This window comes from Oryza sativa, chromosome 1 (genome assembly GCF_034140825.1).
Source record: "Oryza sativa Japonica Group chromosome 1, ASM3414082v1".
Classification (NCBI taxonomy): Eukaryota; Viridiplantae; Streptophyta; class Magnoliopsida; order Poales; family Poaceae; genus Oryza; species Oryza sativa.
Window position 1 is genome coordinate 7,723,087 of NC_089035.1, and position 25,841 is coordinate 7,748,927.

At 42.3% G+C, this 25,841-nt stretch overlaps 3 protein-coding genes across 3 annotated transcripts; 2 read left to right on the forward strand and 1 right to left on the reverse strand.

The window, feature by feature from the left end:
- The first annotated feature begins 692 nt into the window (after positions 1 to 692).
- On the forward strand, positions 693 to 5,820 carry LOC4326364 (uncharacterized). The gene is made up of 3 exons (XM_015763605.3): positions 693 to 1,155; positions 2,095 to 2,537; positions 5,167 to 5,820. The coding sequence occupies exons 1-3, from the start codon at positions 988 to 990 to the stop codon at positions 5,603 to 5,605; spliced, it is 1,050 nt and encodes a 349-aa protein (XP_015619091.1). The 5' UTR covers positions 693 to 987; the 3' UTR covers positions 5,606 to 5,820.
- A 777-nt stretch (positions 5,821 to 6,597) lies between these two features.
- Positions 6,598 to 10,805, reverse strand: LOC4326365 (triose phosphate/phosphate translocator TPT, chloroplastic-like). Its single transcript, NM_001397946.1, has 12 exons — positions 10,244 to 10,805; positions 9,727 to 9,795; positions 9,538 to 9,603; positions 9,334 to 9,412; positions 8,991 to 9,111; positions 8,805 to 8,900; positions 8,467 to 8,579; positions 8,267 to 8,344; positions 8,060 to 8,176; positions 7,803 to 7,902; positions 7,581 to 7,681; positions 6,598 to 6,957 (listed from the first exon to the last, which is right to left on the reverse strand). Exons 1-12 carry the CDS (start codon positions 10,540 to 10,542, stop codon positions 6,943 to 6,945), a joined length of 1,254 nt encoding a protein of 417 aa, NP_001384875.1. The 5' UTR covers positions 10,543 to 10,805; the 3' UTR covers positions 6,598 to 6,942.
- Positions 10,806 to 12,612: 1,807 nt separating this feature from the next.
- LOC9271557 (uncharacterized) lies at positions 12,613 to 13,890 on the forward strand. The gene has a single exon (XM_026024270.2). It carries the CDS (start codon positions 12,675 to 12,677, stop codon positions 13,254 to 13,256), a length of 582 nt encoding a protein of 193 aa, XP_025880055.1. The 5' UTR covers positions 12,613 to 12,674; the 3' UTR covers positions 13,257 to 13,890.
- The last annotated feature ends 11,951 nt before the right edge of the window (positions 13,891 to 25,841 follow it).

Genomic DNA, 25,841 nt, shown 5'->3' on the forward strand with positions numbered 1-25,841 from the left:
GATGCGGCGGCGCCGGAGGAGGGGGGGCGAGGTCGTGCAGCTCCGGCCGCCGCTCTCTCGCCTGCCGCCGCGCGCTCGCCGGCCTACCCGTTCCGCTCGTTGGCCTCCCCGCCTACTCCCTCTCTACGCACGCTCGCCGGCCTCCCTACCCGATGGCTGGCGCCCTTCTCCCTCTCCGCGCGCGCTCGCCGGCCGGCTAGGGAGCTCGAGGAAGGATGAAGAATGGCCGGGAGGGAGAAGGGACAAGGACGACGGGGCGGGGGAGATAGAGAGCAGGGTGGGTCCCACTATTTTTAATGACTGACATGTGGGTCCGACCTTTTATTTTGCTTCCAAGTGCCACATCACCGCCACATACGATGAGGACTAAGTCAAACTAGCCACATCAGCGCCACATCAGTCAAAACCGCCATCTAAACCGCTGAGGGACCTCATCTACATCGGTTTTGACAGTTGAGGGACCCATGGTATCTGGTATTATGATTCAGGGACGAAAATCGGACTCGGTGTAAAGTTAAGGGACCTCATATGAACTTATTCCAACTCCGACTCGCCGACGTCCACCGGCGAACGCACGCACGGCCCACGCCGCGGACGCAGAGCCCACCCCGAACCCAACACCAACACCACCACTCCTTCTCGAACCTTCCACTCCCACGCTTCTTAGCCTAAGCCAATAGCCTAAGCGCCCTAGCCTAGCCTAGCCAACCCCCTTCCTTCCTCCTCTCCTCGCGGCTCGACGCGAGACCCAGCCACCCGCCGCCGGCTGCGTCTCCCTTCTTCTCACCCACCGTCGCGGCGGCGGAGCGAGGGGGACGAGGCGGGGGACAGCACAAGGCAGGCAAGATTCGAGAGGCCGGCGGAGCCAAGCGGAGGGCGCCAGCCTCGTCGTCGTCGTCTTCTTCCGCCGCGCGGCCCGGCCGCTGCCGGCGCAGGGAGGCGCCCCCGCCGCCGCCGCCGCCACCGCCACCGCCTCCGCGGGGGGAGATGGGGGTCGACTACTACAAGGTCCTCGGCGTCGACCGCGGCGCCGGGGACGACGACCTCAAGAAGGCCTACCACAAGCTCGCCATGCGGTGGCACCCCGACAAGAACCCCACCAACAACAAGAAGGAGGCCGAGGCCAAGTTCAAGCAGATCTCCGAGGCCTACGAGGTTGCCCTCACACCCCCCGCATCTCCCCCTCCTCATATTCCTGCGAAGATTAGTTTTTCGTGGTTCATTGTAGCGGCTCGATCCGTTATCTCGGCGGTTTGAAGAATGATGTTCTTTCTTTGCGGAAGAAGTAATCAAGGCCATTGGAAACCTACATCATCATCAATCTTACAAAGATCATATTTTGATTCCTCCAGGCAAATCTAGGGTATTAATATATCTGACACGATCATACCTCGTATTGGTTGTTACCCTTAGTCCGTATGGAGGGGAAGAATTTCTTTGTCATGTTATTCGTGTTGGAATCGTTCTAGCTTCAATGTTTACTGCGATTTAGCGGGCGCTCTAAAGTTTTTCTTATGTCTAAATAAGGAATAGAGGCGAACCGACCTTATTTGGCGCGCTAAATTTTTCGATGAGTAAATAGCGAATACTATATCCCTTTTACAATACTTAGATTATGGCCTTGTTCGGCCATCATTTTTGTAGATGTGGCTACCGCCAGTAGCCACGTGTGCGGGGCCGCAGCCAGAACCACTAGGCGAAGCGGCAGCTGCATCCGCAAAAATCGCAGCCAAGCAGAGCCTATGGTGCTAAGGGCATGTCATATACTCATATCATAATTTATGTTATACATTCTGAATGATTCTTTATCCACGTTCGAAGGTATTGGTATGAGGCTAATGCTAGGTACACAATTATTTCAAGTAAAGTAAAAAAGATCTGCTGATCCAAAATGTAACCCAGCCATTCGGTATCTTTCATTTTCCAGAATACACATTGTTGAGTTGCGATTCTCATTCCATGGTTGGTATTTTCTTTTAGTGCAATATAACAGCTTAGTTTATTTCAATCCAGTCCTTGCAGTGATTGAAAATTATCCGTCCGTTGTTGATATTTTTTGATCTGTTATTAATGCTATTTTTTTTTACCTTTTAGGTCCTTAGTGATCCCCAGAAACGCACAATCTATGATCAGGTAGGGGAAGAAGGGCTCAAGGGGCAGCCGCCCCCTGGTGCGGGAGGTCCTGGAGCATCTCCCTTCTACCCTGGTGGTGCCCATTCCAACTCTTTTCACTTCAACCCAAGGAGTGCAGACGACATTTTTGCCGAGTTCTTTGGATTCCGTGGTCCTTTCTCTAGCATGGGTGGCATGCCAAGTGTAAGTGGAGGCATGAGAGGGGACCCAAGGTTCCCAGGGTTTGGCAATGAATATTTCTCTTCACGCTTTGGTGGTGAGGGTTCCACCAGTATGCATCAGCCGTCACACCAACTAGCGAAACCTCCGCCCATTGAGAACCGGCTTCCAGTCAGCCTTGCAGATCTGTACAAGGGTGTAACAAAAAAGATGAAGATCTCAAGAGAGATTATAGACTTCAACGGGTAAGCCTCCATTACTTTTCGATGACTTTAAAACTTAGTACTAAACAACTTGCCTATACAATTTTGTTTTGTATGGTCAAACTTCTTCCAGAGTGAACTGGTAGCACTATAAGTTTCGTAGGAGCAAGATTGTTTACTCATGTTTGCCAATCACGTATTCATTATTTCATTGTTGTTGCAATGGATTACTTCGTTGCTATTGAGCTACTATAAATGGCTACATTAACTTTCATAGATAAGAATCACCTACTAATCAATATATCCTTATTTTGGGAAAAATGAAAGCTTATCGTTCCTGGAAAATATCCTGCTTCTATCGTGCATAATGGTGTGTTTTCCTTGGTTTAACACTTGATGTGACAATCAAGTAGTTTAGATTTTGGAGCTTAATACTGTTTGCTGATCATATTGTAGTTTGTAAGCCTTGGAGCATTGCCATGATATTTGTGGTAACATGTCAGAGATTTGAAGCTGTATCGGGCATTCTATCACATTGACATCATTTTACATTTTTTTTAAAATGAAGAAGGAAATTTACTAGGCAGTTCTCTGTTGGGAACATGATCTCCTTATATATGGAGAATTGTCCAGGTTTCATCATATAATTTCTATTGTACTAGAACTTGTATAGAAAATGCAACAACAGCATGCAGTGTTCAAGTTTACTGATATGTGAGGCTCATGATAGCACATCACATCCTGACCCCTAAACGACCTTGATATTGTCCTCTCCCAGTCTCCCTTTTAATACGTCTTCCTTTCTTGATTCGCCTTCCTTGATCTTATCTGCGTTCGCCAAGTATTGTTGATTACTTGGTAGCTCACATCTGCAAGCTGGCTCGATTAGACATTTGCATAGGGTGACAAGAACCTGCAACCCGAAAATGTATAAGTTGATGGCTTGCAAACAGGGATCTCATGTTCAACAGTTCTAAGCTATTGCACTTTAGGTTTGGATTTTGGAAGCATTGAGGATTTGAGGCCTCATTTGCAACAACTCCAAATTCCTGGCACATACGCGTGTTTGGAATTTTGGAATCAATGGCCAAATTCCTGGCACATACACGTGCAAGGGAATGGATTTGGATCCATCCAAACAAGGTCGAAAGGGTCATATTAGTGTACGAAACTTTGAGGCATTCCTATGAAAGCACTTAATCCAAACAAGGTCGAAAGGGTCATATTAGTGTACGAAACACTGAGGCATTCCTATGAAAGCACTTAAGGCCCTGTTTCTTTCAGCTTGGGATTATTATAATCTAGATTATTGAGTCAGATTACTATAAGCTAGATTGTTATAATCTGTAGTAGAATAAGCGGTTAGTTGTTTCTTTCCTAGATTATTAAAGCCTAGATTATTGGGTTTGCAAGTCTAAAGAGGGAGTGGGGTGGCATGGTGGGTAATTTTTCACCCAATAATCTGGAAAAAGCTCACCTAAATGAGCTTATCAGATTATAATAAGCTGGGCTCCAGATTATAATAAGCTACTTCAATAAGTTATTTGTTTCTTTCAGCTTACTCCCAATAATCTGGATTATAATAATCCCAAGTTGAAAGATACAGGGCCTAAGTTGAACATCCTAGTTGCCTCTTCTGCCACACCTTTAAGAGGTCTACTTGCATTCCTATTTTTTTTGGTACCATCACAAAAAATCTCAGAGTTGAAAAATACCATTGTATATATCATTGACATGTGCCACATACGATGGTATTTTCCAATTCGTGTATCTCCATGATGGTATTTTTTAAATTTTCTCATTATTCTAGTGTCAAGTATAGTGGTTCTTCGTCCTATAAAATTAGCTTTTATGTCATTGAGATGGGAATGATCCATGATCATTAAGGAACAAAAACACAACCAGTTTTACCATGCGATGTTTGTGCATAAACCTGTAAATAGCAATGACACATCATTTGTGACATATACTGTTGTAACTACACAGACTGCAGTTCCGTATTTCCTTTTTTAGTACACCTTTATCATCTTTACCTTCTTAACACTTTCTAGTGATGTCCAAATAGTCTGGCCATTGCTAATAAGTAAATTTATTAAACAATTATATCAGAGCGCAAAGCACCAAGTTGGCAACCTCTAGATTCATGCTAGCGTAAAGGCTGTCCTATTTTGTGTAGCCAATCAATGTAACTCATATTTTTGCTAAGCATTGTTGACGTGATGTTTTACTGGATACAGAGACATGAACAAATTAGTGACATTAAAAGGAATTGTTACTTGAGATTTACGTGCGAAAAAAATTTTAGTTGTCTTCTTATGGCTGTGACGTGGCTTTGAAAAGGTGTTTCTGACATATTGGGTTATCCTGTAATTAGTTTATAAATTTGTGAAGTGTAATAATTCCTTTTAGCTCTGCTTTCCAAAGCACAGAAGTGCAGCAAAACTAAGCATTTAAAACTACATTCCCTTTTGATTTTCTGCTACATGATTAGCTGATATTGTTTCCCCCTGTTGTTTACGACACATGTTTTCAATTTTCAGGGGGTGATATTCCTACTTTTCATTTTATTCTTCAGTGAAACTGATTTTACATAACATCTTTGACTTCTTTATGGGTACCTTATGTTAATTATTTGTACTTGTCTGCATGCTAATTTCACTATTTGTAACAGGAGAGTTTCACAGCAGGAGGAAATTTTGCAGATAGAAGTAAAGCCAGGTTGGAAGAGGGGGACAAAGATCACTTTTGAAGAGAAGGGGAATCAAGCTCCAAACATGAAACCTGCTGATATTGTTTTCATAATTGAGGAGAAGCCCCATGACATTTTCACCAGGGAGGGAAATGATCTTGTTATAACGGAGAAAATATCTTTGGTGGAAGCGCTTACTGGGTATACTGCACGTATCATTACACTTGATGCGCGAAGTCTGTCAGTGCCCATTAATTCAGTCATCCATCCTGACTATGTGGAGGTGGTCCCTGGAGAAGGCATGCCTAATCCAAAAGGGCCCAATAAGAAGGGAGATCTGAAGATTAAATTCAACATCAGGTTCCCTTCCAGGTTGACATCTGATCAAAAAGCAGGGTTCAAAAGGCTCTTGGGTTCTTGAGCCTGTTTGAACGAATTTCGTAAAAGTGACTGTGAATATTGGCGGTACCTAGCGAGGTAGATTTCTATTGGTTCTGGGGGACAAAAGGCAAGAAGTTAGAAAAAAGAAAGATGATTTCATAACATATCAGTAATAGGTTGTTATGTTGTTTTTTATCCCCATAATTTACTGATGGTTTGACATGTGCTATACCATGCTATGGCTTTTTGATTGCTCTTCCTCTTGGCTACCTGCGGGTTGCAGGGTACACACAACTACACAAGGTGAGGCTCCATTTGGAACCTGTTTTTTTTCTTTAAAATATATTTCTTGAGGCAATTACTGCTTCCATATGAATCCTGTAAAATCATGCATTGCAAGTAGGCACCGCTCTTGAGTCTGGCAAGGGTTATGCCTCCTTTGAATCGCAGGCTGTTTTTAGAATTTTTATAGAAATATGTTGATTTCCCATATGAATCAGGGGAAAAAATTGTGCGCTCCAAAATGTTAGCCTCAGAGGAAATTTTACTCCTGCCGTGCTGCCCTAGTTTTTAGAAAATTTTAGCTTGTCTCGTGGTTTGCCGAAATTCAGAGTTTTCTTTTGGAGTTATCTAGGTCCTACCGTGAGAAGATGAGTTCGATCCCTGATAAATATCTTGGGAATTTTTTTTCGCGAACGCAAAAATCTTCGGAAATGTTAGGTTATAACTTAAAATCAGTTCTTTGGATTTGTATGAGAACCGTCGGCGTCACGGGCAGGCAAGTTGAAAAGTATGTTTTCCTTGATCGTTGTATCAAAGCTATGTGTAACCGGCTTTACGCAAATCACAGTTCTAAAGTACGATGTCATTTGGCTAAAGAAGCGGATGAATCCTATACTCGAGGGCAGAAATACAAAAGTATATAGAGTTTGTTTTTAAACTCAAAAGTATATCGAGTTAAACTTGTGGGGACGGAGTAACTAGTGGCAACAGGTTAGGTTCACGCCACATCGGCACTACTGACGATTTCCATTTCCAAAAACACAACATCCTCACTTCCTCAGAGCCAACAAAGACAAGGTCACAGACACGAATAACATTCTCGGTTATTACATACAAAATGAAAAGCTTTTCCAAGTATGAGCGTTTATTTCTACACATTTGGGCTCTCTCGACAATCAACTGATGATAACCAATCTTACCACCGCAATATGCTGTTCAACACCAGACTAGGAACAATTTGACCAAATAACCCCAAAAGCAAAAACAAGATACGCAAGAAGAAGACGCCATGATCCTCGCCCATGTTGTCCCTGAGGCGAGTAAAACTAACGCACGCACCGCAGCCACCTTGCCATATTCACAGAAACCACCTCATCATGCACTCTTCGCCTGTACCAAATCAAGATAAGCAATTAAAATGATAAACACTTTTCTCATGCCCAGTTTACTTCTTACTCTGATAAATATATTCAATTATAGAACTACTATCAAATCCATGTCCATTCTGTATTGTTGAATCCCCTTGAGCTTGAGGGTTAAAATATCATGAATACATGGAATAGTGCACAAAAAATAACTCCATGTTTGGTTTCTTTATAACCATGATGTACTGAGGGTCAGAGGCTGTCAATCAGACAATCATACAATTGTTACTTTCATTTCTAAACAGGAATAGCTGTCTTTTATGTGGTAACTGGGAAAAATGTTGGCATTCAAAAATTCAACAAATATTCAATCTAAGGGTGGAATGCTACTTTAGTTTTCCTTTAATGTTGGTCTGTTGGATAAACCATGTCTCAGTATCCAAAGTGCAGTAAAAATTGGACTACCAAAGCAACCAACAAAGTGTTTACATAATAGGCTTTCAAAATTATTTCAGTTATTTTTAGAAACTTAGTGCCATCAATTATGTGCAATTGCAGCTATATTGCAAATTTGCAATAAAAAAAAAACAATCATAACATTTTTTTTATACATGTATTCACATGTAGGAGATATTGTAATGAACTTACCCTTTTCTCCTCTTCGATCTTAGCCTTGATGTACGAGTAGATGGCAACACCAGCTATGGCAATGCAAGTACCAATTCCAGTCTGTGTGGTAATTCTGTTGCCTGTTTAACATATGATTTACCAAGTGTTAGGCTAGGCATAAACACATCAAACAAAAAATGCAACGAACATAACAAATTTGTAATTTTCAATTCGTAAAGGCATGGGGGAAAAATTACTTACCAAAAACAATGATGGAGAATCCAATGACGAAAACCCTTTTCAACACATTGCCAACGGCATGCGTCAGAGGGGCCACTCGCTCCAGAGTGTTTGTAGCAACCTGCATGACATGATTGCATTAGTGATGTTCTAGTAGATGAAAGGTAGTCAATGAAAAAATTGGAATTTGTTTACATAAGAATGAAACTTAGGTACATCCTGTGAAGCACAAAAATACGATGAATTTGGTGGTTTTGCATGGCATGAAAACGGGTTACCTGGTTATAGAGGTGGTAGAACAGTCCCACGAAGAAAAGGTCAGAAACGAACTTTGTCAAGCCTACTTTTGCAATTGCATCGTTAAAACCATGCTGCAATAGTTGAGGTCCCTCGATCTGCAAGTTGGTCATGGAAAGAGGAACACCAACAGTAAGCATAATGCACGAATAATATTATACTTCTTGGACCAAATTTATCACACTTACGATCACTGCTGGTGGAATGCACACAATAAGGGCAATTATTGAGATATAAGCATACACATTGGTGCTATCCATATCAGTCTGCAACAGTGAAAATGGTTTTTTAACGTCAGAAAGGACAGAATCAGGAATCAACGCAAAATCCCATGAGGCAAAAAAAAAAAGGTGATGAATCAACAGATTAGCACAAAAGAGGCACAAACCATAGCTTTCTTGGAATAAATGCTCCGGTAAGTGAATGAGATGTTAGAGATCATAGCATTGATGAAGCCCGTCCAGTTAAATGAAAGTTCAGTCAGTGATGCCATTGAAACACCTGGTAATCTTAATGTGGTTAAATAGGTTGAAACAAAAATGCACAAAAGCATGTGGCAGACATTACAGAATTGAAAGAATCTTCAAATACTCAGTAGCACGAGTGAAATACAATGAAATAATGGAATCATAACAAAGAAAGCATGGTCAAATTAAATTGATCAATATATTTTTAATCCTTTTAGTTTACTGCTAAATTAATGTGAAGTCTTAATTAAGGAATTACCAAGCACGACAGGGGCAAGAGACAACCAAAGAGGCAGGGGAACTTGCTGTCCAAGGACAAACTGGGTAGCCGCTGCATTGAAGAAGGGCTCCAGAGCTGCATTGCAATTGGGCAACACAAAAACATTAGCATATAAAACAAAAGAAGGTCGAAATTCAAGAATTAAATATGCACAAAAAATGGCACCTTTAATGGTGTGGGCAAATGAAACTGCAACAGTAGCAAACGATACATTGCTAGTGACATGACCAAGAGCATGGCACAACGCAACTGGAAAGAGCAGCTTCAAGAGTGTCGAATTGATAGGCTACAAAAAGACAAGGTTCTTTTTTGTCAATTTGTTGGTAATTTCCACATTAGATGCATTGTCTTGGATGAGTAGAAACTGATAATTCAAGAAAAAATGTTTTAGTTTCTTTTGATGCATGAAAGATGGATTGTGAAGCTCCATCTTAGTTTCAATGTTTACGACGACCACTGCAAGAGCCGTCAAGGAAATAACATCACAATGGAAGGAGGTAGAAATTACCGCACGCTTTGGGAGCCCGACGGTCCAGCTCACGAGGCAGTACACGACACCAACAAGCAGATGGATCACCGACACAAAGCTGCAGCAAGCAGTACGATTGTTCATACTATGTCGTAACCCAGCTACAAAATGGAATGCAAGATCACGCAGCTTGCTGATGCTCACTGTTGCAAAGCAAGGGGGGAAGAACAATAATACACTTACTATGGATAGGGGAAGTAGTTGTATATCTTCTTATTGAGGATGTTGAATATAACGTTCAAGAAGTACCTACAAGATCACTTGCACAAAATGGCAATCTTCAAACAGCTGAATAATCGCTGTGAAATCAATTCAATTCAATAAACAACGCAGAGGTGTAGGTCACGCGATTATTGTGGCAGAAAACCATACCACATGAAGAAGAAGAAGCCGGTGATCAAGGCAGGGTACTTCTCCAGGAACCCCGCTGGCTTCGCTTCCCTAGCAAAACCAAATCAAAAAAACAAAAATCATCAAATAATAAATTAATAATCTCTGAGCTGATTCCGATTAACCATAAGCATATCACACTCCAGTGGAACAGTGGGTTATCGAGTGAGCCCCATCGATCAGAATGATTATTTGTGGCTGCAGGTGGGGCCGGCATTCGGGGGTTTCTTCCATTCGAAACCGAAGAAGCTTCTCCGCCGCGAAATTTAAAAATAGAAAGCGAAATGCAGCAAGCAACCGCGAGCGATACGGGGGCGGCGGCGGAGGCGGCCGAGCACGAGCAGCGGCGCAACTGGGGCGTTTGTTTTTTCACACCCGCGCTCGTGGGTGGGTGGGTGCGGGCGCGACGCGACGCGAGATTCGACACTAACAAAGTGGGAGGAGGAGCACCCGGGCTCCAGCTGGTTCTAGAAGTTTCCAGAGCGTAGAGGGCACTCACCCTGAGGTGGCGGCGGCGGGCGGGCGGAGCGCCTGCCTCCTGCCGGCCTGCGACGACGACGGCGACGTCGGCGGCTGCAGAAGGCCTCCAGCGGCGGGGAGGAGCAGCGCAGGGCGGAGCTGCCTGCCCCACACGAGCTGGCCTCCATCGGGGACGACGGCGGCGGCTGCGGCTGCGCACCTGGCGGCGGCCGCGGCGGGGAAGGGAGTAGCGACGGCGGGGGAAGGCGTGGCGCGGCGGAGGCGGAGGAGGCCGGCCACGCCGGCGGCGCCGCCGGAGAGCGTCCCGAGCGCCGGCATTGGGAGGGTAGCGTGGGGAGGCTGTGGAGGTGAAGATGGAGAGGAGGGTTTGCGGATAAGTTTATGGGTGGGAGTGGGAGGCGCGCGGCGTTGGGGGGTGGAGGGGGAGGGATTTGGGTGGCGGAGGCGAGCTCGGGGCGGATAGAGTGGACCTCCCCGCCTCGCCGTGCGCCGCGAGCGGAAGGGGAAGGGAGCACGTCGCCGTCAAGGTTGGTGACGCAGCGAGGCAAGGCGAGGCGAGGCGAGCGGAAAGGGGTTTTTGTGGTTAGTTGTCGCGATATTTTTGAGAGGTGGGAAAGGGGAAGGTGAACCGTGAAGTGGCCAAGTGGAGAGTGGAGGGGAGGGGAAGAGGAGTGGAATGGGCGGACCGGGTGACATGGAAAAGGAGGGGAAATTCGAGGAGTATATTTTGTTATTTGGAGAGCACGACGGTTTTTGTTTTGATTTTTGTGTGAAATTTGTCGGGGTTCAAAGTGGTATCAGGATCACCTGAAGTTACTGTTTGGAATATCCGTTCGTTTTTTTTTTATGAAATGGGCACTATTGTCATGGTCATAGCTGGAAATTAGGGGTCTTCATGGGAACACATAATAATGGACCTTTTAACAACAGTGTGAATAGAAACAATCATGTTTTCGCTTATGCTTATGTTTATCGGTCAAAATTTAAATTTTCAATGTTAAATTTGGAGTTGATTTTAAAGTTTTTCATCAAAGTTTAATTTTCAACATTTGTTTTTAGATCGCTAAGAGGACGCACATAAAAATTTTATTAAAAATTACTTTTCATTTATAAATATATTGTCTCGCTCATTCCATGGCTCCAGTAGATTGACTCGGTGACTTCAAGTTTCCTCGTGCTCTAGCGGCGTCCTGGTAACATACTAACATGTAAAAGGAAGAGCTGGAGATACACAGTCCAATAGAAAAATAGAAGTTGTGTCGATTTTTCCTACTTGTGGAATCTACTTTTTTTATACATTAATTTGCTTTGATTATTACTACTCATAGATTTGGGATCCGTAATTTTTCTGAGGGGCTTGAATAGATGCACAGCTTGGGATGCAGATTATCTGTAGTAATGGCAGGGAACACCATTTGCACAGTGATCTGAGTCTTGCGTAACAAGGATTTGCATTAGCATAGTGCCCGATTTTACGTCGTTTCAGGAAGATCTAACGCATCGAAGCATGAACTAATGCAGGGTACTGTAGCACCTATGTATTTTCTTCCGCACATCTTGCACCAGCCGGTCAATACTTGGATGTGTTTGCAACCCCTTTTTCCCAATACATCTCCCTCGTTTTTCACGTGCACGCTTTTCAAACTGTTAAATGATGATTTTTTTAAAAAAAGTTTCTATACGAAAGTTGCTTAAAAAATAAATTAATATATTTTTTTAAAAAAAGCAAATACTTAATTAATCACGTGCTAATGGACCGTTCCGTTTTCCGTGTTTACCGTACACGTTAGGAAACTGGAGTAGCGAACACACACTAATGCTGCAGTGATCTAGCACACGGTACAACATCTCATTGCTCGTGTCGTACCCGCATCAGGGCCGAGCCGTGGCTGTCAGCATCTCATATATTGGTTGATAGTATAGGGCTATTTAGATTGATGTCATTTTTAACCATACTATTTTTTTAAGTTGTTAAAAAGAAAAAAGTGCTTACGTTTAGTTTGTTGCCAAACTTTGGTAAATATAGAAATCCTGTCAAAATTTTGACAATCTTGCTAATTTGTCAAAATTTTAACATTGCTAAAATTTGATATGGTTTATTTTGCTGCACAACTTGCAGCACAACTGCGTGGTTGGGAAGTTGGGATTCGGAGTCAGGATTATCTAGCCGAAAAGGAAAAAGTACACCGTAGGTCCCTCAACTTGTCATCGAGTTGCAAATCATCCTCAAACCGCAAAACCAGATATCTCACGTCTTTTAACTAATCAAAACCGGTCAACAATATGTCCCTCGGTGGTTTTGATCCTGGTTCTGTCCTACGGGGCTGCTGAATCAGCGTGGAACCCACGCGGACCCCACATATCAGCCTGTCCAGTCTCCTCTCTCTTTCCCCTCTTCTCTCCCTTCCTCTTATCTCTCTCACACTCTTCTCTCTGGTGCTCTGGGCAGGATGGCGCTGTCGCCGACGGGTGGGGAGGAGACCGACGGGGCGAGGCGGGAGAGGAGGTCCGGCGGCAGGCGACATGGCGGCGGCAGCAGCGGCGACCACGTGACGGCATCGAAGATCGCCCACACCTGCAGCGGCCGCCGCATCCGCGTCTCCCTCCACGTCGACGACCCGCCGGCCGTCTCCCGCCTCTACATCCACGATCCACCTCCTCGACACCGACAACCAACCATGGCCGGACACTTACGACCTCCGACACGCCGAGGTCGTCGCCGCCCACCACGGCTCCATCCTCTTCCGGACCCGCGTCCCCTTTGCCGACCCGGACTTCGTCGCGCCCGGACACTTTCCCGTCGACTGCTTCGTCTACACCGCCGGCGCCACCGCCGCCTCTCCCCCGTCGCTCACGCAGCTTCCCCGTTGCTTCATCGACGGCTTCTCCGACCCGGTCGAGGACGAATACTACAAGCCGTACCAACTCCAGCGACAACAGATCATGCTAGACGAGAACATCGGCTTCCTCTCCTACTCTGGCGACGGCGGCCACGAGTTCATGGTGGCGGACATCAGGAACTACCACGGTGATTCCCTCGAGCTCTGCATCTTCAACCACCATGCCAGCTCGCCGTCGCCGTCGCCGGAGCAATGGAGGATCCAGCGTCTTGAGATGCATCACGCCTCGGCGTGCAAGATCGGTCACAGCAAGAAGCAGCTCAGCGATGGGTGAACGACGTCGTGCTCACCCTGCACAGCCGCTACCTGCGCTGCGTCGACTTGTACAACGACATACGCCTCATCGACACCAACAACCTGCGAAGCTTCAGCTACATCCCGCTGCCGGAGGAGGCAATGACGCACGACCGCCACATCGATGAAGACAAGCCCGATCCGGCTCGCCGTGTCTCCATCACCAGCGCAGGCTCGATAAATCTTGTTTGCATAGACAACGTCATCGTACGCAGCGAGATAAGAAGGGTAAGAGAGAGGAGACTGACCTGGACATGTTGACATGTAGGACCACGTGGTTCCCACGCTGACTCAGCAGCCACGTATGACAAACCCGGGATCAAAACCATCAAATGATCTAGTGTGACCGGTTTTGATTAGTCAATGGACGCGAGATATTTACAGTTTGAGGATGATGTTGTAACTGGATGATAAGTTGAGGGACTTTCGGTGTACTTTTTCCGGCCGAATATAATCTGTTTAGAATCCAGCCCATGCGAGAAACTCCTGCTCCGTTTCAGTTCACAGCCCAGTCCGGCCTTGATTTTACGATGGGATGGCCCAAGCCCCAAGGATCTCGTCGCATGGTGGGAGGCCTATTATTGATGTTCCTTGTCACACTCCTTAGCCCACATAACACGTGACCATTTAATTTCTGATGAGTTTTTTATCCTTCTTTTCATCGTAACTTAAAAGCATCGAGACCATGGTAAATTATATTTTTCAGAAAAAAATTAAAAAAATATCTTTCTTTAAATTTTTAAATAAACCTATTTGACCACATTTCCCTTCGTGCTGTCAGTTCTGATATTTTTCTTTTGGACATGCAAACAAGTTATTCCGGTGTTCCTCTTAGAGAAACACTAGAATAACTTATATGCCACCCAAGGAATTTTCTCTTTATTTTATGGTTCTATGGTCCAAATAAGGGAATGATATCCTCTGACATACTACCATAGAGAAGTGGTTGTTGATATGTGAAGTCAATCCCTTTATCACAAAAAATAAATTTAAAACTAGATGTGACATATCCTAATAAAATGAATCTAAACATGCTTTTGTTCAGATTCGCTATAGTATGATATATCACATCTAATTCTATATTTGCTTGTTTTAGATTAAGGGAGTATATATGCCTTATTTGGAGAGCTTCTAGCTGCTGCAACTTCTCCCCCCAAACAGTCCATATTCTAAGAAGTTGTAGTTGTAGAATCCAGAAAATAAATTAGAAGTCAGTAGCTGAAAAACCTAGCTCTTCCAGATTCTTAAAAGTTGACTACCAATCAGTTTTTCTTGAAATCTTAAGCTCCCCAAACAGGCTCTACGTCAGTGACTACATTATTGGAGAGGAACTTCTTTAGCTCTCCTGGTCTCCATTTTAGGAGACGGACGTGCCCAGGCCGACGAGATGGAGGCCCAAAGCTGCATTTTTGTACTACTCAAAATGATGGGCATGATCATCTGATGGATGGTCGTGACATGGTTCGTTCTCAGTGAGCATGGGCTTGAATTCACGCATCTCAATCTAATCCTCCTCCAGTTATCATCTAAAAAAATCCCCCTTCAGTGCCCGTGACAGCGGCATGTGTGGTATGCACAGCTCCTGAACATGATTCCCCCCCCCCCCCTCCAAATCCCCGCATATCTCGGGATAATCTTACCCAGAATTCCTATAAAATTCACGGAAATTTTAAATATTTGAATCATTTGCATCTTTTATCTGTGTTTGGTTTTCTGTCCCTCTCATTATCTCATACAAGGACCAGGTTTGGAACAAGGGAGTCAGGATTTAATTATGGTCCAACCTGTACATTTGTAGGTAATCAAACGAGGCTTTCCAATCCAAGGTAACATTCGTGATGTCCCTGTCGGGCACTCGGTCTACACGTCTCGAGCCACACTGGCCCAGTGATGTAGTAGCTCGACAGAGCAATGTCGTTTGTAAATTAAATTGATCGAACAGAGCAGGGTGGTCCGCCTGCCTAACTTGGATGGGTGATCCATGGATCGATGTAACATAGTAACTGGTGAGTATCATCAATCTGTGGTGGTCTAATACTCTAGTAATTAGCCTGTCCAAAGCTCGCCATTATGGCGATGTGTGATCATCCAGCTGACCGTGTTTAGTGCACCTTTTTAATTTCTTTTGTTTGAATCAACCAGCTGATGATTGATCATCCAAAAATGACATCTTCTTTGGTTTATCCTGTACAGTATAATCCATCGAATATGTGCAGTGATGTTGTGCACCCGGTCAGGTCTGCACCAATTTTTTTCCCCGTGTGTGACACGCCTCTGCCGAAGTGCCGAGTCCATTGTCGATGTTGCTACCTGCAGTGGCAGCTTTCTGAATTCTCTTTCTGCATTCTGTAGATGGAGCAGATGCAGGTTTGACAGTGAGTTGACTGGCTGGTCCAAGCAGCTCCGACAGCTTTTCTGCAAGCTGAGCCTAATCAAATCCGTTCATCATGGGGGCCACCTCACCTCCCGGCTTTGCCCCGGCGAAACTTCCGACAGGGAGGCCGGCAACGCAACCACTACAGTACATCATCATCCAGCCACGCACAACCAACTAGAAGCAGCAAGTGATTAATTTGCTTAAGTATTGGTACTCTGATGGCCGAACTGGGTAAAATGAGAGAGTGATGTTTAGGTTGTGTTTAGATCCAGACTTTGGATCCAAATTTTTAAATTTTTTCATCATATTAACATGTCATATACACACAACTTTTCAGTCACATCGTACTAATTTCAACCAAAACTTCTAATTTTGAAAGGAACTAAACACAGCCTTAGGGGGAGATGTTTCCTCTCCAAATGCTCTGAAGAAAATGTTGGTTTCAGATGCTGAAGAAATGATGCTGAACAGATGATGAAAAGAAACGCAAGCTTGATTCTTTTTTTCTGAAAGTTGCAGAGTACCTACAAGGTGCGATTCTTCACCATTCAGGTCCATGGTTCACATGCCTGTTGATTTTTTTTCTAGAAACACAGTACAAACGCAGGCACCCATTTCTTTTTGAGAAACACAGTATAAACGCAGGCACTCATAACGTACACACACTCACCCCTATAAACACACACACGCATACCATACCCCTATGAGCACCTCCCCTATGAACGCACACACGCACACCATACCTCTATGAGCACCTCCGGAAGACTGGCCGGCTAGAAATACAGTACAAACACATGCACTCATTTCTTTTTGAGAAACACACACGCACACCATACCCCTATGAGCACCTCCGGAAGACTGGCCGGCTAGAAATACAGTACAAACACAAGCACTCATTTCTTTTTGAGAAACACAGTACAAATGCAGGCACTCACAACGTACGCACACTCACCCCTATGAACGCACACACGCATACCATACCCCTATACTCATTTCTTTTTGAGAAACACAGTACAAACGCAGGCCCTCACAACGTACACACACTCACCCCTATGAACGCACACACGCATACCATACCCCTATGAGCACCTCCCCTATGAACGCACACACACCATACCCCTATGAGCACCTCCGGAAGACTGGCCGGCATATCTTGAGATTGATGAAGTCACCACAGGCGTCTCGCTATCGACAGGCACGTCGCCTACCACTAAAAGAAAAAATAGCTGTAAATGCGAGCATCCGTGCTAAATCTAGAATTTGAATCTGGGTGGGCTGATTTCACCATAAGGAACCTAACCAGTTGAGTTATGCTCACTTCGCGCCTGTTGAAAATTTTGGAAACCAGGGCTTAACAATACAGTGGATGTATATTCGGGGTTCGTCCTTTTTCTGAAAGTCATTAAGGCTAATGACGCGACTAATCATGGTTAGGACTCCACTTTAGTTGTAAGTACGGTGCTCATCTAGACGAACAGCGCTTATGCCACTTGCACTTGATGCGATCACACCGTATTCTGCCAAGCAATTACTTTTGACAAATGACGAAGAATCGCATCAATTTTCGCTCCCTTCTCAGGATCAAGGATAAAAGTAAAACCAAACCGAGGTATCATCGCATATACTCCCTCCGTTTTAAAATATTTGACACCATTGACTTTTTAAGTATATGTTTGACCATTCGTCTTATTCAAAAAATTTAAGTAATTATTTATTCTTTTTATATCATTTGATTCATTGTTAAATATACTTTCATGTACCCATATAGTTTTACATATTTTACAAATTTTTTTAATAAGACGAACGGTCAAACATGTGCTAAAAAGTTAACGGTGTCAAACATTTTGAAACGGAGGGAGTATATATTCATTCTGGTTCTTTCGGTCTCTCGCTGTCTCAATCTGGGCCATCCAAACCGGAGAAACCAACGGCTCAGCTCTCTTCTTCTGAGTGAGTGCACATGTTGTGTTGGTGTTAGAGATAGATTAGAATGAGGATAAAGTAAGGCATGGAAAACGAAAAAAATGATTTGTATATAATAAACTTTAATTATTAAATTTTTAAAAATGGATTTATGTAATATTTTAAACAATTTATATATAAAATTTTCTTACACGGAATATACTATTTAATAATTTAGAAAACGTACTAACGAAAATCCAGCTAAAAAATATGTACATCTTATATGTACCTGTTGTATATTTACCTTACAGTAGACAAAGAACAGAGGCAGAATTGAAAAAGAAAATGGAAGGACTTGACGCAGGGTAGTCGTCGACGACGAGAACTTCTTGCCGGCGACGTTGCGCGCCGCCGTGACCGGCCGGAGCAATTCGAGCCGTCCGATGGTAACAGGAGGGCCCACAAGACAGTCGCTAAGGTGTGCCACACATGACACCCTTTTCTTTTTTTACAGCACACGTGCCGCTGCCGCGAGCCGCCGATCTTGACCTCCTCGACGCGGCCGTTTCACACGAGCGAATCACGTCGCGTCCACGGCCGGCTAGTGAATCGTGGGTATCCACTGACTCCTCACTGTTGTGTTGTGTCTGGCCTAGTGTGTGTTTGTTTGAGTGATCGAGACTTGAGAGTTCCACCTGTGGTCTCCCTGGTTGGCTGCCTCGTTTGCTCGTCATTTTTTGTTGATTTTTTTGCTCTACTTGTTTCTCCGAAATACGAGTGAAGTGTAGCATATTAGGGGAAAAAACGATATACAGTAACCCATTATGCAAGCAATATTATCACTGAACGTAGAATAATCTTATATTACTTGGGCCTGTTCAAAGTTTAAAAGTACGAAAACGAGAAAAATTATTGATGTATAATTAATTGAGTTTTAATTATTTTAAATTTAAAAGGCATATTTATCTAATATTTTGAAGTAGCTTCTTTATAATTTTTTTAAGAAAACACCGTTTAATAATTTTTTTAAAAAAATGTTAACAGGAACCAAGTTAAAATCAGAAAAGAACGAGCCTTGGTGCCTAGTTGGATCCTATGCATCCACTAACTACCCAGGTGTAGTGCCATTCCTCAAAGAAATTCTACAAAACACCAAACTTTTTCTTCAAAATGCTCAAAAAAGTTTGTTCCATATTTCATACTCCAAACTAATGCTTGTTCCATAATTCATATTCCAAATTAATACTTGTTCCATATTTCATACCGCAGCAACTTTTGAAGAAAAAACTGTGGACAGCCACAACTTGTGTTCTTCTCTCTCTATATATATCTATATATGAAGAGCATCCTTCATAACAAAAAGAAGAATAAAAGAACATTTCACAATATTGCCGCCGTCGCCGTCGTTGTAGTGGCATCGTTAGGCATAGTGCCAAACACTGCCGCTACGTCTGCGTCCGATGGCGATGGCCATTCAGCCACCACGGCAACCTACACAAACACACAAAAGAGAACAAAAATAAAAATAAAAACGGAGGATGCCAGCGTTGACGCCAAGTCCGGCCTTTTTGTTCTCTCTATCTACTAGTCTTGTCCTAAAGAAAAAGATTAGGGATGACTAGCTTTGCCTTAATTTGGAGTCAAGGGAAGGGTTGATCTAATTGGGGGCCCTAATTATTCTCCTGTCCACTTCTCTCAGACCAACCCACTCGACCACATTGGAAAATTTTGGAACGTTCCAAAGTGGAGAGATGGAGCTGCTGATTAAGCATGCGTGATGGGCACCGGCCTGGAGAAACCTGTGATATTCCATTCATGTCTTGAGTTGATGCGCTAGAACTTTACTGTGGGTTTATAGGCTTATCAGTCACAACTAAAATTTAAATTCATATTTGATTTTAAGAAATTAGTTATCGTAGTTTTTTTTTAATATTGACTTTTAAAATACGATATTAGAAGGAAGAGACGTCCCTCCAAATAAACTTTTAAGAAGAAATTATGAGTGTGGCTGGAATTAAACACGAGACCTCAAGGTTTAAATCACACACACATTGCCACTGTAATATCAAGTGTATCTTTTTAATATTGGCTTTTGCTTAGAACTTTATCGTGGGTTTATTGGGTAAGTCATAACCAAATTAAAATTTTAAATTTTAATTTCATATTTGATTTTGAGAAACTAGTTGTCGTAGTTTATTTTTTTCAATATTGACTTTTGCTAAGAATACAAAAAAAAATTTACTGTAAATTATTTTTGAATGAGTTGTTCGTTTTTTTATTCACGGCTTGTCAGCACTCTAGTATTACTACATGTGACGATAATTTCTTCTCAACTTTGGTCATTAATTGTTCATTTATTACACTAAGAGCTATTTCAAAAGTACTTAACGGATGATGAGTTATCTGATTTTGCGATAATATACGAGGTACATAACGAATTAACACATTACAACGTTTAAAAAGGTTTATTTTCATTAAGTTTTCAAACAAACTAATAACAGATCAGGGTTTTGGGAAAAAAATTCATCATTTAGGAGCTTATAAATCGTGCCTAATTCGTAAAAGGAAAATAACTAGGCCTAAATAGCTTTGTATTACACGAATAAAGAAGAGGCACTATGACTTTCAGCACTTCATCATCTCAAAATAATCCAACTTTTATATACGAACATGAACATAATATATCCCTAGTTGGTTCAGACGCCTTAAACTGTTTTTATGATCCAGTAAACTGTACTTGTGGTACGTGTCTTTGGCCTCCGCATCAAGTAGGAGTATGTATGCACGCAACCATTCTCAGCACCGAATACCTCGTACTCTAATTAATCCCTGTTAATAAGTACTCCCTCCGTCCCAATATATAAGAATCTAGAACCGGATGGGACATTTTCTATTACTACGAATCTGGACAAGCAGCATATTATATATTGGGACGGATTCGTAGTACTAGAAAATGTCTCATCCGATTCTAAGTTCTTAAATATTGGGATGGAGGGAGTAGCAACGCATAGAGAGTACAATGCTGTATGATTCCTTTCTTTAGCATCACGTCGTCTCACGCACAAACTCCTCACAAACTCTGTTGCGAACCGTGGCCCATCAGCGATGTTTGCTGGCTAGCTGCAGCACAGTGGTTTGCCTACGATTCGATCGATCTCTCGTTGCTTTTAAGCGTGCTCCAAAGGCTAAAAAGCCAAACCTTTTGGAATCGTTTTAATATCCAGGCCGGCTAACCTTTAAAGCGAAGCACTAACCTGAGCATCGATCACCACCCCTCAGGTTAGATTGGTTAGCACACCAACCCCAACAAGGCTTTCTTTGTGGATTGGAGTAATCTCTTTTGAGATTGACTGTGAAATTGAGCCATTGGAGGTATACTGTGTTGAATTTTGAATCCCTCTCGATTCAAAAAGGAGAACTGAGTGGTTCTTTTTAAAGAGCAGTAGGGTTAGTTGAGTTGCAACTACATTTAGTTTTTTCTTCAAAAAAAAAAAGATTTTAGATGAAATATTTAATCCACGATATTTACAGTTTTGTAGCTTAGAATTCACCGTACCAATGCCAATATCTCTAAACTACTCTCTCCGTCTCCGATACTAAGGGTTTTTTTTTAAAAAAAAGTTCTAATTTCTAAATTTAACTCTGAGAGTCTGAAGTAAAGTGGAGTAGCCAAACCCCACTCTAGCTCTCTAATTAACTTTGTGAGAGTGTTCGAGCCCGCTATGATCCTTTTTAGGTGGAGCTGAAGCTAAAGCTCTACTAAACAGACCTTAAGTACCTAGTGTTTTGATCAAGATCTGGTCAAACTTTAAATATCAGCAATTTTTAGGTGTGTCTTGGAAAATACTACTATCATCATCTCATAAACTCGTTTAAAACAAATTTATAGTCGAAACCACACCTTCAAATACCGTGAAAAAGTTCAAATGTTAAGTATCTTTTATTGGATGGGCTGTAGAACTTAGTTTTTTTTTCTTTTGTTTGTTTGGAATTTAGGGTGTGTTTAGTTCACGCTAAAATTAAAAGTTTGGTTAAAATTGGAACGATGTGATGGAAAAGTTGAAAGTTTGTGTGTGATCGAAAGTTTTGATGTAATAGAAAAGTTGGAAATTTGAAGAAAAAGTTAGGAACTAAACCAGGCCTTAAGAACCTAGCATTTGGGACCTCAAACAACGATATCGCCATGTCGGCACCAGAGTTTCCCAAACCGCTGGGCCCGGGGTTACCGCGCCCTGGCGGTAAGCGCGGTTACCGCGTGGTAACTGTGGTAACCGTAAAAAACCGTGCAAAATTTATCAAAAATAAATTATTTTTTAAATTTATTTGAATTTAAGGAGGTTACCGCAGTATTTATATTACCGTACCCCCGCGGTAAGCCTGGTAACCGCAGTAACCGCGCGGTTACCGGCGGTAAAGGAAACCCTGGTCGGCACCATTTAAACACTGTTCCACATGTGACATGTTTTCATTTATTATGCCATTCTGCTACTCCCTTCGTCCCAAAATAAACGCAACTATGAATTTCCGTGTCTAACTTTGATCGTCCGTCTTATTTGAACTTTTTTATATTACTTTTTATGATTATAGTACTTTACGCGTGACTTATGTTTTTTAGTTTTTTTAAAAAATTTAAATCAGACAGACGATTAAAGTTGGACACAGAAACTAATGGTTGCGCTTATTTTGGGTCGAAGGGGGTACGTCTGAATTTGAACAGTGATCTCTCTCGGCTGTCCTGGCACCATTCGGATTTTCATAAGCCGCGTGTCCTGGCAAAATTCAGATAAGATGGAAGTGAACAGTACTCTCTCATATCTGGCTATGAAAAGGAAAAAAAAGAGGCAGATCATTGTGGCCCAAGCAGATCACTCACCGTACTGTAGTAACTTAGATATTGTGATGAGATGAGCTTTTGTGGGGGGCTAGCGATGATGATTGCTAGAAGGCTGGCCATGCCATTTTGATTACAATCGCATTTGCAGAGACGGAATAAAGGGTTCCTGATCGATCTCTTTACCTCTCCTTTTCGAATGATACGATTGGCCACGCATGACAGGAAGCCGTATGTAGGTGTATAGATAGATGTGCGTACCCCTTTTCTCCCGACACCTCTCATGGTCGAATCATATCTGACATGACAAAATTGATGAATCGATCGGCTCAATCATTCCCCGAGAGATGAAAAATGTGAAATTGTGGTAGTTTCGTCGTGTAATATATCAACTCATTTAACTGCAAATTTAACTTGCATTTTGCTCAAAATCCTTGTGTGTTGATCAAAACAACTCTTTGTCAAACAATTAGCAGAGAGAGCTTCCATTCTCTCCGAGACAAGTTACAGGAAGCAAAGTTCACCATGTTTATTATCTCCTGGCCTTCTTTACTCTATCATACTAGAGATATTACTTTATCTTTTTAATTAGTACTTTGTTATCATGCTTAGAATATTCTGGACGGTTTAAGGATCCCAGCTAGTTTAGTACCACCAGTTTGAGACTTTGCGTTTTTAATAAAGCTGGATGCTAATCCATGCGTGATCTGCGCCTTTACGGCGAGGGACAAGCGGCGATCGCACTAGCCCGTCTCCCCATCCTGAATCAACGGCTCCAGCTGCATGCCTTCCCAAACAGAAACCTACAAAGAGGACACACGTCACACAACCCAAATTATTAATGATCTGGTTAGTAAATTGGTTATATCAATTACATGATATTTTTTGCTTAGTTAATAGCTACAGCTTGTCCAAGCTCGGATTAGGACCTTTTAAGAATGCTCGTATGAAATTAAAACAGCCAAATTACTCCTAATGAATTTGAAGAATTTCACTGTAATATTACACATTTCTCAAAGGAACAAAATAAAGAGCATAAGAAAGAGATAATAATTCGATGCGTATCTATCAGGTCAAGTAACGGCCATGATAGGAATGTACGGATGTCACATTGGTGATCGATTTGGAGGTATATTTATATAGTTAGTTGCCGGTGGTTAGCATAAATGGATATATGCTAGATGAATATTTGCTTTGCTAAGCTAATTGCTTCCAACCCAACCGATGCATGTGGAATTCAAATGACACCTCCACGAAGCTGACCGTCCACCCACCCACCAGCAGCAACATAAAAACCTGTTCTGGCACTGCTAGGTTGCTAGTTCCTCCGGTATTGTCTTTTCGAATAGCTGATTAAGCCAATACATGATGATTCTCTCTGCTACTAGCAAACAACGAGTAACAAGTAACCCACTGTACAAGTTAAATTTACCTGGAGAATCAATAAAAAAATACATACAATAAATTTTTTAAAAATATTTCCAAAAACGCATTTCAAAATAGTAAGGAAAAAAATGTTGTTTAGTTTTTTTCTTCAAAATGGCTCTCGGCACCATAGCTGAAAGCTTGCCGCAACATATTTGTTTTGTACAACAAACACTGCCACGGTATTGGTATCGTTATCGTGCTTTTTTTACGTAATGATAAAATCTGCCCTTTGCTTCAATAGGAGCTGCAACCATATAGTTATTGTTCCTGATATATGGCAAAAAGAAAAATCAGATTTGGAAATAACCATTTGTTCTTTTAAAAGAAGGCACAAAAATGTGAAAAAGAAAAAAAATACCCTTAAAGGATCGTTTTAAGTTGTTAGTTCTCGGATGTTCACGTGCTTAATTACCACTGATTTTCTAATTAATTACCACCTGCTGGGAAGGGGGGGAAAAAACTTCATGTACGTACACGCGTACCTTCGGCGAAAATCCATGTGTTATGTGCGACACAATCCTAGTTGTACAGTGACAAATATTCTCCCAAATCATCACCTGCACATTCATCCAATCTGCCAATTGGTTCCCAACTTCTGCTGTGCTACCGACCGTGGCACCGTGCCATACACACCCCATGTGATCGGAATATACGCAGACATATATCATACTGTGTACATATGTATCTACCGGCCGGCCATGTGGATTATGGGATTGCGAATGGAATTATGTGATTTAGTGCCGTGTTTTCAGTTAACACCCTGCTCTGTCACTATATTATTGCCGAATATTCTGGTTATAATTAGGATTAGGGGATTAATAATCCTGTGGCTGGCGCAGAGAGAGAGAGAGAGAGAGAAGGGTACACCTCCAACAAACGGATGATGTTAGAAAGCATGGCGGGAAGAGGCAATAATTTTTTTATTTTTTTTAGTTTTATTAATAGATCTTTCCAAAAAATATTTTTAAGTCTGAAACTTTTGGCCACGCCAGCCCGCCTGTCGTGGCCAAATAACTTTGTCACGCCACCGTGGCTGGCGTGGCAGTGGCAAAATGTTCATTTTTCAGAAATATCTATTAGTATCTACTATTATAAAAATTGAAGATGTTTTTTGCTGGTATTTTGGTACGTTATCAATGTATGAGTTGGTTTTAAGTTCGTTCGTTTTTGGAAATACATATCCGTATTTGAGTCGGTTTTTAAGTTCATTCGTTTTTGAAAATACATATCCGTACTTGAGTTGGTTTTTAAGTTTGTTCGCTTTTGAAAATACAAAAGGAATTGTATAGAAAATCGCTTTAAAAAATCTCGCATCCTAACTTGAGACGATCGAACTCCTAATTGCAGCTCATGATTTTCTATCAAAATATATATCCAAGCGAATTTAACAGTGAATTTCATCTTATCTAAACCATATAATAATGATAAGATTAAAATAGCCTTCACCTGTGCAATGCACGGGTATTTTCTTCTAGTAAAATTAAAAAAAAATCAAGAGGCAACAAGGAAGGAGGCAATTTGATTGTACAGGATGTCAATTATTCAGCCGCCCAGGAGATGAAGACAGATGTTAGAATCCATAGACTGTGGTAATGCAAAAGGTGATGTGTATGGCTGTACATACTAGTAGCAGATAGCTGACATGTTGAAATATAGTGATGTGTATGGCTGTACATAGCTGATACTCCAGCTGACATGTATAGCATTCTGCCCTAATCCCTCCGTAAAAAAAAACCAATATAGGATTAGATATGTCACATCTAGTTTCTTTTTTTTTTTTTGGACGGATAGAATACTAGTAATTGTTTGAGCCACCATTTTGAATTTTACTGCTCATTTATCTCTTTTTATTTTCCATGGAAAAAAATCGGACTACTACAAATAA

Coding starts and splice junctions, on each gene's coding strand:
- LOC4326364 (XM_015763605.3), top strand. CDS start 988: ATGGGGGTCGACTACTACAAGGTCCTCGGCGTCGACCGCGGCGCCGGG. Junction 1,156..2,094: donor AGATCTCCGAGGCCTACGAG/GTTGCCCTCACA, acceptor TTTACCTTTTAG/GTCCTTAGTGATCCCCAGAA. Junction 2,538..5,166: donor GAGATTATAGACTTCAACGG/GTAAGCCTCCAT, acceptor TATTTGTAACAG/GAGAGTTTCACAGCAGGAGG.
- LOC4326365 (NM_001397946.1), bottom strand. CDS start 10,542: ATGCCGGCGCTCGGGACGCTCTCCGGCGGCGCCGCCGGCGTGGCCGGC. Junction 9,112..9,333: donor TCGGGCTCCCAAAGCGTGCG/GTAATTTCTACC, acceptor GTCTTTTTGTAG/CCTATCAATTCGACACTCTT. Junction 8,177..8,266: donor GCATTCCACCAGCAGTGATC/GTAAGTGTGATA, acceptor ACCAACTTGCAG/ATCGAGGGACCTCAACTATT.
- LOC9271557 (XM_026024270.2), top strand. CDS start 12,675: ATGGCGCTGTCGCCGACGGGTGGGGAGGAGACCGACGGGGCGAGGCGG.